At 35.9% G+C, this 13,224-nt stretch overlaps 1 protein-coding gene across 1 annotated transcript; it reads right to left on the reverse strand.

The window, feature by feature from the left end:
• Positions 1-112: 112 nt before the first annotated feature.
• Positions 113-12,491, reverse strand: LOC104890232 (uncharacterized). The gene is made up of 15 exons (XM_010675640.4): positions 12,185-12,491; positions 11,152-11,382; positions 10,162-10,476; positions 9,286-9,393; positions 6,916-7,105; positions 5,822-6,084; positions 3,994-4,123; positions 3,594-3,658; positions 2,896-3,144; positions 2,743-2,819; positions 2,463-2,554; positions 1,393-1,475; positions 850-921; positions 569-694; positions 113-497 (listed from the first exon to the last, which is right to left on the reverse strand). Exons 1-15 carry the CDS (start codon positions 12,311-12,313, stop codon positions 453-455), a joined length of 2,175 nt encoding a protein of 724 aa, XP_010673942.1. The 5' UTR covers positions 12,314-12,491; the 3' UTR covers positions 113-452.
• Between the last annotated feature and the right edge of the window lie 733 nt (positions 12,492-13,224).

The raw sequence follows: 13,224 nt of genomic DNA on the forward strand, positions 1-13,224 counted from the left end.
TTGATAGATTCATTTTAATATATACTGCTAAAAATATCTAACTCTATAAACTTTACGTATAGATAACTGATAGTTAAAGTTATGTATGCCAGTGGAACTCTACATGTTGCAATGAAATGAAGAAAAATATATATTAATTCTCAATAATGCTCGCCAAACAAACATTACAACTGGACTCAATTACCCACTTCAAAATTTTGACATGCTCAGCCACAATTAGATGATGATCATGTTAACTATGGCAAGGTTACAAAGGCATGACTTCTGGGTCATTTCAAGCTATAAGCCGTTTAATCATTCGTATGAGGAACTCATTGCAATATGGAGTAGCAAGAATATCAAACAGACTTCATGTCAGAGTTAGTACATGATTGTCTGCAGAAAATCCCGGCATTTTGTCAGCTTCATGGTCCATGCAGTGATCAATCCATTATTGATGATTTCGCGACTACTCATTCCTCTTCCTCGGATTCCTCTTCCGATGCATTTTTTAGCCACTGCACCAACACGTAATACATGAATAAAATGTTCAAGGGTGGGTTATCCTATCAAGTATATATTTTCTTACTTCAATGAATGATTCAGCTTGCTTTAAGAACACCCTGTCTGCTTCATCGGCTCCCTGTTTTTCAGATTCCCATGATAGTATTGCTTCTTCTTGGATGATATCACATGAATACAGAAGATGTAAGATCTGCAAATAAAGATTCAACAATAAGTTGATCAGGATAATTCAGGCATGCAATCAAGAAAGAAAACAAAATCACATAGCAGCATTTACTTTCTAGGCTCCCCCCCCCCCCCAGTACATCTAACACATCAGGATTGATCGTCTAGAAGTTGATATACCTGAGAAAATAAAGGAGACAATTCTCTTACAGACTCGCCGCATATTTCTTCAAACTTCAGTATCACTTCAATCTGCAATAAAAATATTACAAAATTAGCAAAGAACTAGATTGCAATATCAAACTCCTCCCGCTATCTCACTAAGAATGTCTACCTAAAGCCGTGTGACATACATTGGTGTCTCAGTCACAAGTTTCTACATGAACTTTATTTAGTGGGACATAAGAAATTCTATGGAAATTTTTTCTTTTTTCAGATCCAGCAACATAATAACATTGAATAGAATGACAACTGAGTTTGTAGATTAGAATCACTGAGGAGAGCAATTGATAGTTACAGTGTCAATCTAAAAAAAAGCACATCTGATTACCAAAGGTCATCAAATCAGAAATTGACTATTGGTAGTCTAAAATGCAAATAAAAGGAGAAATGAGATTTTCAGTTGCAATTTTTGGGGAGATATTTCATGATCCACTAAAATCTAACCAACCCATGGAAGTAGGTAATATTCTGATCTAATTGTCAGCAGACATTGGTACTCACCTCTTCATCTATGGACGATAGGTAGTACTTTAAAAGCTTCTTCCAAGTATTGATTATTTTGGCCACATTTTTGTAGAGTTCGCCTGGATAATATAAATTGAAGACAGCTTATAATCAGATAATAATAGCAATTGCATGTGATGATGCAATGATGGTCAGTTAAACTAAAGCTAAGCTCCACCCCCATGCCCGGGGTGGGTCGTTACCCGCGCATTCACATATTGATACCCCTAAAAAGGGAATTAGGGCGTATGAAAAAAGCAAGGTCTAAATAATCTCAATCATAGGATCGTTGATCTGCACATCTGGTCCTGCTTGCAAGTCATTCACAGTTAAGTTTGGAGGATAGATCAGTTAGCAAAGCCAGGGAGCACTTGTAATTTTTTTTTTTAAAAAGGCAATTACTGAAGGGAGAACATGCTTGCATCAAGAAAATCATGTCCCTGATTTTGTGGTTATTCTATAACTAGAGTAAGAATTGGATGTTACATACCACCTTTTTTGCATTTGTAGATAAATTGTTACATGACAGTTTGAGGGATGAGATTGTTTTAGCCTCCTTTAGTGACAACCCTTTGCGTCTTTTTCATACTACATCGTCCCAAATTTCTGATGTGAACAGAGAAGTGGGTCTTTATTACTTATCAGCACTCATGCTTGAACTAAGCTTGAGTGGCTATACAAACAAAAGACCAAACCCTCACAGTGCAATATTTCCAAGGGCTTGCAATTTGCTAGCATTTCCAGCTCTTTTAATCAGTTGATTTGCAAGAAAGTTACAGAAGATTAAAATAGCATTACACCACAAAGTAAAGCAAACGAACCTTTCCAGAGGCAATTCAAGCAAGGCTAATTAGAAAACTTTAACAAACACATGGGATGGACAAAATCAACAACAATGCCAGAAGAATAAATTCAGCGGGCATAGACAGCCTGACATCTCTTGCACTGATTACTCATTATCTGCTAAAGGTAAATATATAGTCCTACCCCTACCAGGAAATGAAGCAAGACAACATAATATCGTAACAAATATGCAATTACAAGTACTTCAGTGATAGAAAACTCACTATTGGAATTATGTGGTGTTTCTAAAGCCAACTTCATCACTGAATAAAATAAAGCTCCAGCACAGTCTGCAGCACTCATATTGTAAGTCAAGCTGCAAATACAAATATATCAGCCTCAAAATTAGCCAAGCACTGTTCCCTGAATTAAACACAGGGTGTTGACAGTCAACTGATGACAAATAATTCAAAAACCAACCACAGAGCTTATCAGATTACTTGCAGGATACATTTCCAAGAAATTATGGACAGAGTAAACAATAATGTATAACGGACAATTTACCGTAGCGAATTTACTTCCAATATCACATTCTCATCCTTGATATTTATTTGCACAGCTCTTTGGAAAGTTGCTTCAACCTGCAAGAAATGGGAGAAATTGACTTGAGCGGGATTAGAAAATTACCGACAACGGGCAATAAGCCTCAACTATTACCTCTTTCTCAAAGTAGTCCATCATGTTATCTTCATTATCATAATTATCAGATTGATTACTTCCTCGGACCAATTCTCCAGAGTTCGGAGGGGTGCCACTGCCAAGAGAAGGCATGTCCACGACACTAGGAGCAGCTTGCAAGATCTCAGCAAGCTTGTCTTCAGAAATCGGTGCAACTGAATGTCTCCATTCTTCTTCTTCTCGTCCTTTACAAACTGACCAGATATAGCCAGCACCATTAGCACCAACCTTGTATGTAAAAGAAACGATGTCAGCATATTACATGGCTGGTATATTTTGATTGAGATAACCCCCCCCCGGACACATGCAATCACACATCCGCATGAGTGCATACACAAACAGCACACATAAACCATAAATTATCCAAGATGGGCACGAAAAAAATAAAGATAAATATGCTTGATTCTTGGTCGTGACAGATTGGGAATTCCATATAGAAGAAAAGACCACTTAGACCAACAACCGCCAAGAATTATTGAAACATTAAGATTCTGGAGACGAATATTCTCCCAGATTATCTAAACAACAGTCTCAACTACTTCCAATAGAGTAACCTAAATCATGCACCTAAGAATGCAAGTGTACTGACTACTGTGTGTGTATTATGGGTAAACAATCAAAATATCATATACAAGGAGTGGGTTACACCAATGCAATCTGCAAAGTGCAGAAAATACCTCAGAAGCCTCAGCTGCTCTGGATGCCAATTCCCCATCTAACATCCCAGTTGGAGCACTGATTGCTGCACAGTAAAATAGCAGTTGAGAACATAAACATGCACATGACAGTGAAAATCTCAAGGAAACAAGACAGAAGTTTGCAAAGCTCTGAATATATGATGGACGTCCAAAGGAGTTTGTCTGAGAAGAATCAATTGAGGGATCATAGAAGAAGAAAAGAAAGACTCAAGAAGAATTAACAAACTTATCACATAGGACTCAACCCATGTAGCTAACTGATGGCATGGTCACTGAGTAGAAAAAATGTGAAGCTCTGAGTGTTGTTTCTTCCCTCCCCCTCCCCCCTCTCTCTTTTGAGTGTTTAGAGTAATGTGTCCCATGCTGGAAGATTACATACATGTTATTTCTGCCATCGCACTGGTTCTGTCTGCATATTCCAACTCTTCATCACTATCTTGAGAAGTTGGCTCTTCAAACAAAGAAACCTTTGAATAAGCAGGAACTACAAAGTCTTCCCCAATAACCACCTGAATAATGAAATTGATTGAGACACGAATGGATGAAAAACATAAGACGCCGACCAAATGAAAGATATAACTACAGATCAAAGTTAGATATTCATCAACAAAATGTACCTTAACAACAAAGAGAAGTAGTCATAAGTTGAAGTTTCTAAAAGGAAAAAAACAAGGGAAGAATACTAAAAACAAGACCAGAGCGTTAAAATTCAATGAGAAATACTGCTCCACAAAATCAGAACATAAATTGCCCAGAAGAAAGCCATACAAGCAGAAGGAGCGTAGCAAAAGCCCCTAATAAATAAATGAGTGCTAAGAGAGTTCAGCAAGCTCTATTAAAAGACTGAATACGGGAGAAAGAATGTGAATCAAGGGAATATGGAAATAAAACCTATTATAGGAGGAAAAACAAAACAATCATAAGAATCCCCCACCTACACTTGAAGATGGATGATTTGAAAGGGACTAAGAAGCAGGGCTTCCTAACAAATCCATGAGCACCTCTGCCACCCACTAAAATAAAAACCCTCCAAGAAAAAGAAACAGTAATTGGACATTGTCGCCAACCATTTCCTTCATACCTACCTGTGATGTAAATAGAATGACAATAGAGTTGGGGAAAAAGGGAATTCAACTCCCAAAAGTCAAATTGTGCTCCATTATCCATTGCTTTATGGCTTTATCCAACCAAAGGAATCTGAAATAAACTTCGCAGAACACCATCACATTTGGTTCCCTCGTTCAATCACTTTGTACTTCTACAATATCACTCACTTTGTTCCGTTAATTGAAGCTTGTATGAGAATTAGTGGTTGAATCTTGGATTAAAGCTTTGTGCAACGGTTTTAATTCAAGTTCATATTAGATTTCTTCATTTTATCTCCAGAAAACCAACAAAAATATTGTCTTCATTTTTCCATAAATTTCCTTTTAATCCTTTGAATGGCCATCATGGATCAAGAATGGTAGCATCACATTAACCTCTATAAAACTCGACTACTCCAATAGGTGAATTACATTTCAAATAATCACATGCATTCCGGATCTTCTCTGCCTTAACAGAAAGGAAGATATGGTATAGTACTATAATTTGCAAAACAGTGAATAAGATGTCATTGCCTCCTAGGCTCCTACAAAAAGAAACATTATCCATACCAAAGTACGCATACAAGGAGAACAAAGAAGCCAGTTCCACCACCCTAGAAGCAACCACTACTAAGGTGGCTGTCAACCATAATTGACAAGCAAGATAGGAAACACAACCCCTATTACATCTCCTCCAACTATCTTTGATGAATTTTCAATTTGAAATCCTGCGTAGAAAGCTCCTGCCACCAACATTAGCCTTATTACAGCAACTTGAAGAAGATACCCAGTCTCATAGCATCAATTTACTAATTTGCTACAAGGACATGGGCTACAGCCTACAACTTAAGTATAGAAATCATCAACTTCACAAAGAAGCATATGATATATGGGGGAAAAACCCTATGTCCTAATATGGTTAAAAAAAACTACTTACCTAATTTTAAAATATAATTAGCCCAACATAACACCCCCCAAAATCCTCTCAAATGTTTTAAAAATATTGTAAATGAAGATAGAAAGATATTTTAAAGTTACCAAATCAAATCCAATTACCTTGAACATCCAATTACTACCATTTCATTCTATCACATTACATCAACACAAATTTGACATTCATACCTTAAATGACAGAATGACACCAGGTTCCAGAACTGCTCCAGCTTTCATCACAGCCCCATCACATACAATTGCATGTTTTAGTTTGCAGCCATCTTCAAGGGTGACGTTATTCCAGATATATGAACCCTGTATTGTAACATTTGAGCCGATCTTGCACCCTTCCCCAATAATAGAGTTCGAAACTTTACTGTTGCTGCCAATAGTGGATCCCTTACCAATAAGAGTAAAAGGACCAATTTGTGCATTACTCGATAAACCTATATCTGGAAGAATATACAAGTAAGTCCAGAGTGTAAAATAACTTCAATAAAAGGCAATTAAGGTAGCAGCATCATATTCCTGCAGCCTAAACAAAGAAGGAACAAGAAGTATAGCATAAACAAACAAGGAAGAGAAAAGAGATTAAAAGTCCAAGTATAGATCAATGATTCACAAATAAGAATCTGGCAAGCCATCATGACACATAAACCTTAGATTAAGAACACCGTATCTACTAGCAAAATAATAATCAACGGGTCATTTCAAAGCAAAGAGAAGCCAAAGGAAACATCCACATTAAATTCCCAGATTTTGCTTGACAAGATGTTAATTAAAAAAATTGTTTTTTTCAATCAGCAAAAAATAGTTGGTTATTATCAGATTCCGAAATTTATATTTGTATCACACAGGAACCTGAAACCCACTTTAATTTCCTCCTCATGGAGACATACATAACTCATATCACAAAAATATTGTAACTTTGTAAGACACCAAAAGATGGAATTTGTGAGTAAAAACAAATTAAGGAAAAAGAAAATACAAGATAATGCTGAAACTTGAAAAAGGTAAGAAGAATCTAAAGCAGTGACAAATCCGCCACAGCCATTGCAATTTAGACGCAAATCAAGGGTAAAAGAAAGATTATCATCGTCAATTTAGCCACTCTGTATGTTTTCATGGATCGATAGACTTAAACTAGCAAGTGAAAAGTTTCTATAAGACCTTGGATGTGATCAGATAGAAACATCTACAGAAAAAATTACTGAGCCATAAAAGAGTATCTTTAAGCTTAAGGGTAAATTTTCCAGAGGTTATTAGTTGCTTCTCATCCTCACCTGAAGCGCTGTACATTCCTTGCCTTCCAAGTTTCATCACAGAACTTCCAAAAGATTGGATGTCTGGTACCAGAGGGTAAGTCCATCTTTGAATTATATCTTTGCTGATGGTATCATAGCTTCTAAAATTCTCAACTTTAGCAGCATAATTTGAACGAATTTCATGAGTATAAATTTTGTAATCCATAATCTGAAGACAAAAAATGATAGGAAAACTCAAAATCTCATGCATAATTAGACGATGCTTATAAATATAACCAACACAATCGTTTGTCATAAGATATCAGCATACAGGCATACAGGTTGCATCAAGCCATCAAGACCTAAAGTAGGCGTGAGCAGGAATGTGCTACAGTTTCTTTGTTTACAAGCAGATATGAGAATCAATCTTTGGCTGGTTGAGAAGTTTTAAATTACAACCAAACCGTGTGGAAAACACTCAGAAAGAAATACTCAAGTAGAAAAATCGCAAGAGATTTCAGTAAGTTTCGGAGTTCCAGCTATTATCTTGTGGAAATATCATGGCAATAGTTTACTTGTGGGCAGTACAATGCCAAGCGTGATAATCACAGAAGAAAAGAGAGCCTAGATCATCTAATAAATAACATTACATAAGCAGTGAGCTAGCACATATTCAAGTGCATCATGCCAGAAAATAGTTATGGTCAGCGTTAAATAATTCGCTAGACCCCCATGAACTACAATCTGAAGAAGGCGAATTGTTACATGCAACTAATACACTTTTTGGCTAACTCAACAAGCTAGATACCCATTCTAGTACCATAAATTAGGTAACAGTCGTTTTGGCAAATACCAAGCAGCTACATAAACACCCTCACACATCCTTTGAATCACAAAACTATTGAAGGGCGCACTTTGATTGTAAAAGTTAGCATTGACTTTTTGGCACAAAACCACCCCTAACCAATGCCATCAATCTCGAAACCACCTAATTGAAGACACAAATGCTAGTTTGGTTGACATGAAAAGATATGAGAAGTAGAAATTTCTAGGATGTGGAAGTATTTGGAGTTCTTTGGTTGACTAAAAAATAGAAATAGAAATTTTACTTCCTAGGAAATTCTAGTTCCCAAAAAATGGAGGAAGTTACTTACCTAGGTCGTCCTAGATAAGTGGAAAATCTCATCGAAAGTTTTACTTCCCAAGATCAACCAAACAAAATTTCACAGTTCCTAGGAATTGCAATCATAAGGGAAAAATGGCATCCTATGTTCAACCAAATGTACACTAGATATAACCACCCTTACATCTTTAATTACATAACAAAACCACCCAAGCCCAATAATAGCTCTAATAAAACCCTAAACCAACTGAACATCACACATAAAAATACAACATTCATCTCACATGGCCAGGTTATCGCCTATCCTTCCCCTTCTCACATATATCTCATCCCTACCTACATCTCCCCCCCACCTTCCCACCACCCCCATGGTTTCCCACGACAAGCATTAGTTCCATCATGCCACCGCAGATGCCGTGAAGATCATGGATTAATTATAGTCTTTGCCAATTGGAGATATGATGTACTTGAGATAAACTAGAAGTGTTTATTGTCTAGTAGATATCTTGTGCTTAAAATAAACTAAAAGTTATTTATTGCCTAGTAAAAACTAAGATGATGTACTCAATAATAGATTTAAACATTAATCGATATATATTATTATAACGCATGCACAAAAGCAACCTGCCACGTTTTGCCCTCCTTTCTCTCAAATGCTGACATGGTGCCATGTCATAAGTGACATGGCATATCTTACAATGCCCTTTTGTTACTCATAAAAGGAAGAAAGATGATTGTAAAAAGTCTCAAATACTTGGCCTCTCACATTTATAAGTCACTATCTTTGTGCTTGTGACAAAATGTCAACCCCAAAAGATACATCCTTTTTGTCTTATTAAATTACCGGGGTATATTACCCAGACCCAAAAAGTAGTTATTAGGTATTAGAAAAGACAAATTTCCTAGCCTCGCAATATTTAAAGTTTGCCTACTATATACTAGGTTCCTGAACTACTATAGTAATCAAGCAAAAAATAAAAGGCCAAGATGATTTTTAACAATTTAACCGGAGGGTTAACCCAAATTCCAGAGTTGAGCATTTTTTACCGCATCCTAATGAACCGTGCCTCTGATTGAAAGGTCTCATCACAAGCCAAATTCCTAAGTACGTATGTTCATTATTTCACAAACAGTAGAAGAGTAAAAGAGACGTACAAAATGAGAAAGACCCAGTTGAACATAACAGAGTAATCAGCATGAAAGCATCCAAGAAATGAGTTCCAATCTGGCATCATATTCCTACATTTCAATTAGCTGGCATAAAATTCATAGAAGAATCAACGTACGTCATCCACAAGAAGTCCCTTAAGGAAATCACGGCGAAGAAGCTGATAATCAAAATTGTCTGTGAAAAGACTAAGGACTTCTGGAGCACATATGTCAATGTAGCAGTCCTGCAAAATGAAGCGACAGTTACGACAAGAATTTCAGTGTATAAATAAAGATTTTCTATACCTATTTTTTTGGTGAGTGGATATTTCCACCAACATAAACAAAATTAAGCAGCAACAGCATGGAAATGAAACAGGTCTTGTGAACAGATATAGTGTGCCTAAGATTTCCCAATAATGCAATAATTCTCAATGATGGATATATACCTTTAAGAGTAAACAAATAATCCAAGGATCCACTCTAACAAACGAACCATCTTGCAATTCTATAATTGTTATCTTCAAAAATGATACAAGGAGGCTATCACGTACATTAAAATCACGTCATAAACCTTTTACATGCTAAAAAAGCTATGTGTGGGCAGGTTCCTAGTCTTCCTACTTCAATATCACTCACACCTAAGGTACTGCCGCCCCTGAAAAACCAAAGCCACGTGTCGAAAATACCTCTTCAGAGCCCTATATAGTTTGTTAGATGGCAAACCATGGAAATAGTTGAGTGCGACTACCAAACCCGCAAAAGTAGACGGACATGGAGATCAAAAGAACAAGACAATATTCTGTTTTTTTCGGCCGGACTACCAAAGGATCTACTTAGAGAACATCAAGGAAACAGGAGGTGTTGCTGAAGAAGTTACACGAGACACAAGATAATATTTTGATATGCTGCCCCAGATATACACTTAATGATTCTCAAGGAAGGGATCATATAAAAAAAAAGTGCATGAGGGTTTAGAAAAATTAGTCAAGATTTACGTTTAGAGAACATACCTGCATATCATAGTGCAAAGAAACTGAGGAATTATCAGCCAGCAACGACTTCTCAAGTGTTATAGTTCCTTGGACAGGGTCTGCTTTATCCTCGTAATACAATAGCTGGTTTGTGTCTGGGTTGATTGCCATGAACAGCTCATCTGTGCCAAGTCGTGATTGGTGAGTAATCGCTGAAGGCTTCGATTTTTTGATAATCATAGTCATTACAGCATTACTGTCTTTCTTCTTTCTTTCTTTGTGTTCCTGAAGTGCCTCCGCAAGTGACATGTTGCTTACTGTGTCCCCGGTAATGAGAACAAAATCTCCATGTATCTAGAGCGTGAAAGATATAGTTATTGAAAGTTTATGCAACAGGTAGAAAGGCAAATCTTTACTTCATTATACACACTTCAAACAAAACAAAGCAATGCCAGATAAGAACACAACCAAACATAGAAGCAAACCTGCTTTTCAATTAATTAATTTTCTCAAACGAGTTTAGAAACCATTGCAAGCAAGCACAAAGTACAAGTGAAAGTCAAATGACTTGCTACGCATTCAGATGGAAGAAGCAAACCTTTAACTAAGCAAGCGTTTGTGCTTGACACCAACTGCTACAGAACCACAAGACATTGAGTGAGAGGAAAGGTAGAAAGTAGAAGCAATGCTCAATACAACACAGACTTGCCGACAAAAGATAGTGAAACAAAGAGTACAAGAATGGGGCAGGAGCTAGGAAAGGAGTTTTTCATATGTCGTCTCCGACTTCCTCAGTTCCTATGTAACTGACAGAATAAAAATTCCCACCCACAAGGGGAAGGAAAAGAGAAAAGCAGAGACCAAATAAATAAAATGCAACGTTTATTACCCAGAGAAATGAGCAATTTTGTTTCTCAATGATTAGAAAAAGAAAAATAGGAGAACTTTACCACTTAATAGTAACAGAATATACAAATCACTTTTACATTGAACAAATGGGTAGCATAACGTATAAAGATATGTGCTTACCACATTGCGTTCATATATCAAGCGCAGGGCATCTCCAGCACTGATCGAATTGTGGGACTCAATAGTTGACACAGCCATGTTTGGATGCTTAAACCACTGAGACTTCTCCAAGTAATGAATCACTTGCTTTGAATGCGCACAACAAAACACAAACACTTCTTCCACCCCAGCTGATTCAAGCCACGCCAAGGAGTAATCTATCATCGGAATGCCAACCAGGGGTAGCAGTACCTGTAACAGCAGCAAAGCTCTTATAGACAGAATACTTTTAAGAAAAACAATACCCCAATAAATCCTCACAAACAAAACCATAACAAATTCACAAATTCTCTTACCCCGAATTAAACCCAGAATAATGTAACTAAAAGTCATCACAACAACACTAATCATAACTCCAAAACTTCACTATTAAGAATTGAATACACCATGTTTAATCTTCATTAATCTAAACAACATTTATGATTTTGGTACAACCATAGAGTATATCAAAATACTCCCTCCGCTTCTATTTTTAATATTTACATCTACCTTTTCAATGTATGTTTGAACATTAATATCGCTAAATTTGCATTTGTATATATTAATAAAAAGTTGATATTCGAAAAGTACTTATCGACACAAATTGAACAAAATACCACATGACAATATTTTTCCTTACCCATTAATCACAAATGAAAGTCAAGCGTAAATTTATGAATAGTGTCAAAACTCAAAGTGTAACCATTAAAAAGAAATTGAGGGAGTATCAACCCCAATGCAAAAATCATAGACATGGGTTCACATGCTACAAAGCTATTAAACATGAAATTTCAACTAAACATAATAAACAGTCCAAAAAAACAAACCCTTAATCAGATAGATACAACATCAAATAAATGATCTTTAAAACCTCCAAAAATCATCAATTCTCAATATCCATGTCAAATTTGTTGAAAACTTTTTATGGGTATTGATTATCAATCAATGGAGCACATAAACCAATCAATTCAACAGGAAATTAAATGAAATTGAACTAATTGAATCAAAAGATTACCTTGGGACGTTCGAGGGTAATAGGGCGAAATTTGGTGGCAAAACTATCAGCCAAAAGAATGGCTTGCAATGGAACATGAGTAAGTTCTTCAGCATCTTCTGGAGCTTTGCTTGCTTTTTTTTGCACCATCTTCTCTGTAATCTTCCTAAAACCTCAGCAGTTTAAAACCCTTTTTTTTGCAGTATTAATTACACTGTTTTTCCTTGTTCTAGTTTTTCTACGCTGTGGATCGAGGTTTGTTTGGGTTTGAATGTGTTAAGTTGAGGTTTTGAGGAAATTGCTGGGTTTTTGGGAAATTTGGTGTTATTCCCAAATTATGTAAATGGGAATATTTTTGGTATTTTTAAAAGTTAGCACACTTTTTCTTTTTAAAAAAATTATGTGAATTTTTTTATGCCTATGACTTATCAAGACAGTACAAAGAAAGGAAGGGAATTTACCAAGGATGTCTTGGCCTAGTGGTTAAGATTGAGGTGCTGTGAATGATAGGTCACAAGTTCGAATCCCCCCTCCCCTTATTTGTACTTTGTACTGCCTTCATGGCTCATATGGAGTAGGATTATTTGTACAAGTTTTTTTAGAAAGTAGGATTTGATTATTGAGTCATTTTACTTATGAGTCTAATTACTAGGTTAATGGAAAAATAAGGGATAATTGATCAATTTGATGGTAAGGTATTAATAACCCTTCATCATAGCAATAGAAAATCATTATAATTTGTCTATAGACTATCATTTTTTCCATTTTGGAAACATTTTAAGTAGATATTTATGGTTAAATTTTTTAAAAACCTTATGATATAAAATAGTTTCTTAATAACTAAAAACCTTAAATAATATAATTATAGACTACTCTCTTTGTTTTAATTAAAAAAATTTATTAACGTGGATATTTTGTCATTTAGGGTTTTGTTCTTTAAAGAACATTTCACTTTTTTTTACTTATATGATAAGTTGGTTCACCTAATTAATGTGTCGCTCTCTTACTTTTACTTTCCTACTTATCTTTCTCACTTTTTTTCTTACTTTTAGGCTCCGTTT

This window comes from Beta vulgaris, chromosome 4 (genome assembly GCF_026745355.1).
Source record: "Beta vulgaris subsp. vulgaris cultivar EL10 chromosome 4, EL10.2, whole genome shotgun sequence".
NCBI classification, from domain to species: Eukaryota; Viridiplantae; Streptophyta; class Magnoliopsida; order Caryophyllales; family Amaranthaceae; genus Beta; species Beta vulgaris.

Excerpts from the sequence above, each read along its gene's own strand:
- LOC104890232 (XM_010675640.4), bottom strand. The coding sequence starts at position 12,313 with ATGGTGCAAAAAAAAGCAAGCAAAGCTCCAGAAGATGCTGAAGAACTT. Across the intron at positions 1,476-2,462 it reads AACACCACATAATTCCAATA|GCGAACTCTACAAAAATGTG; the intron begins GTGAGTTTTCTA and ends TATATTATCCAG. Across the intron at positions 922-1,392 it reads TATCGTCCATAGATGAAGAG|ATTGAAGTGATACTGAAGTT; the intron begins GTGAGTACCAAT and ends TTTTTATTGCAG.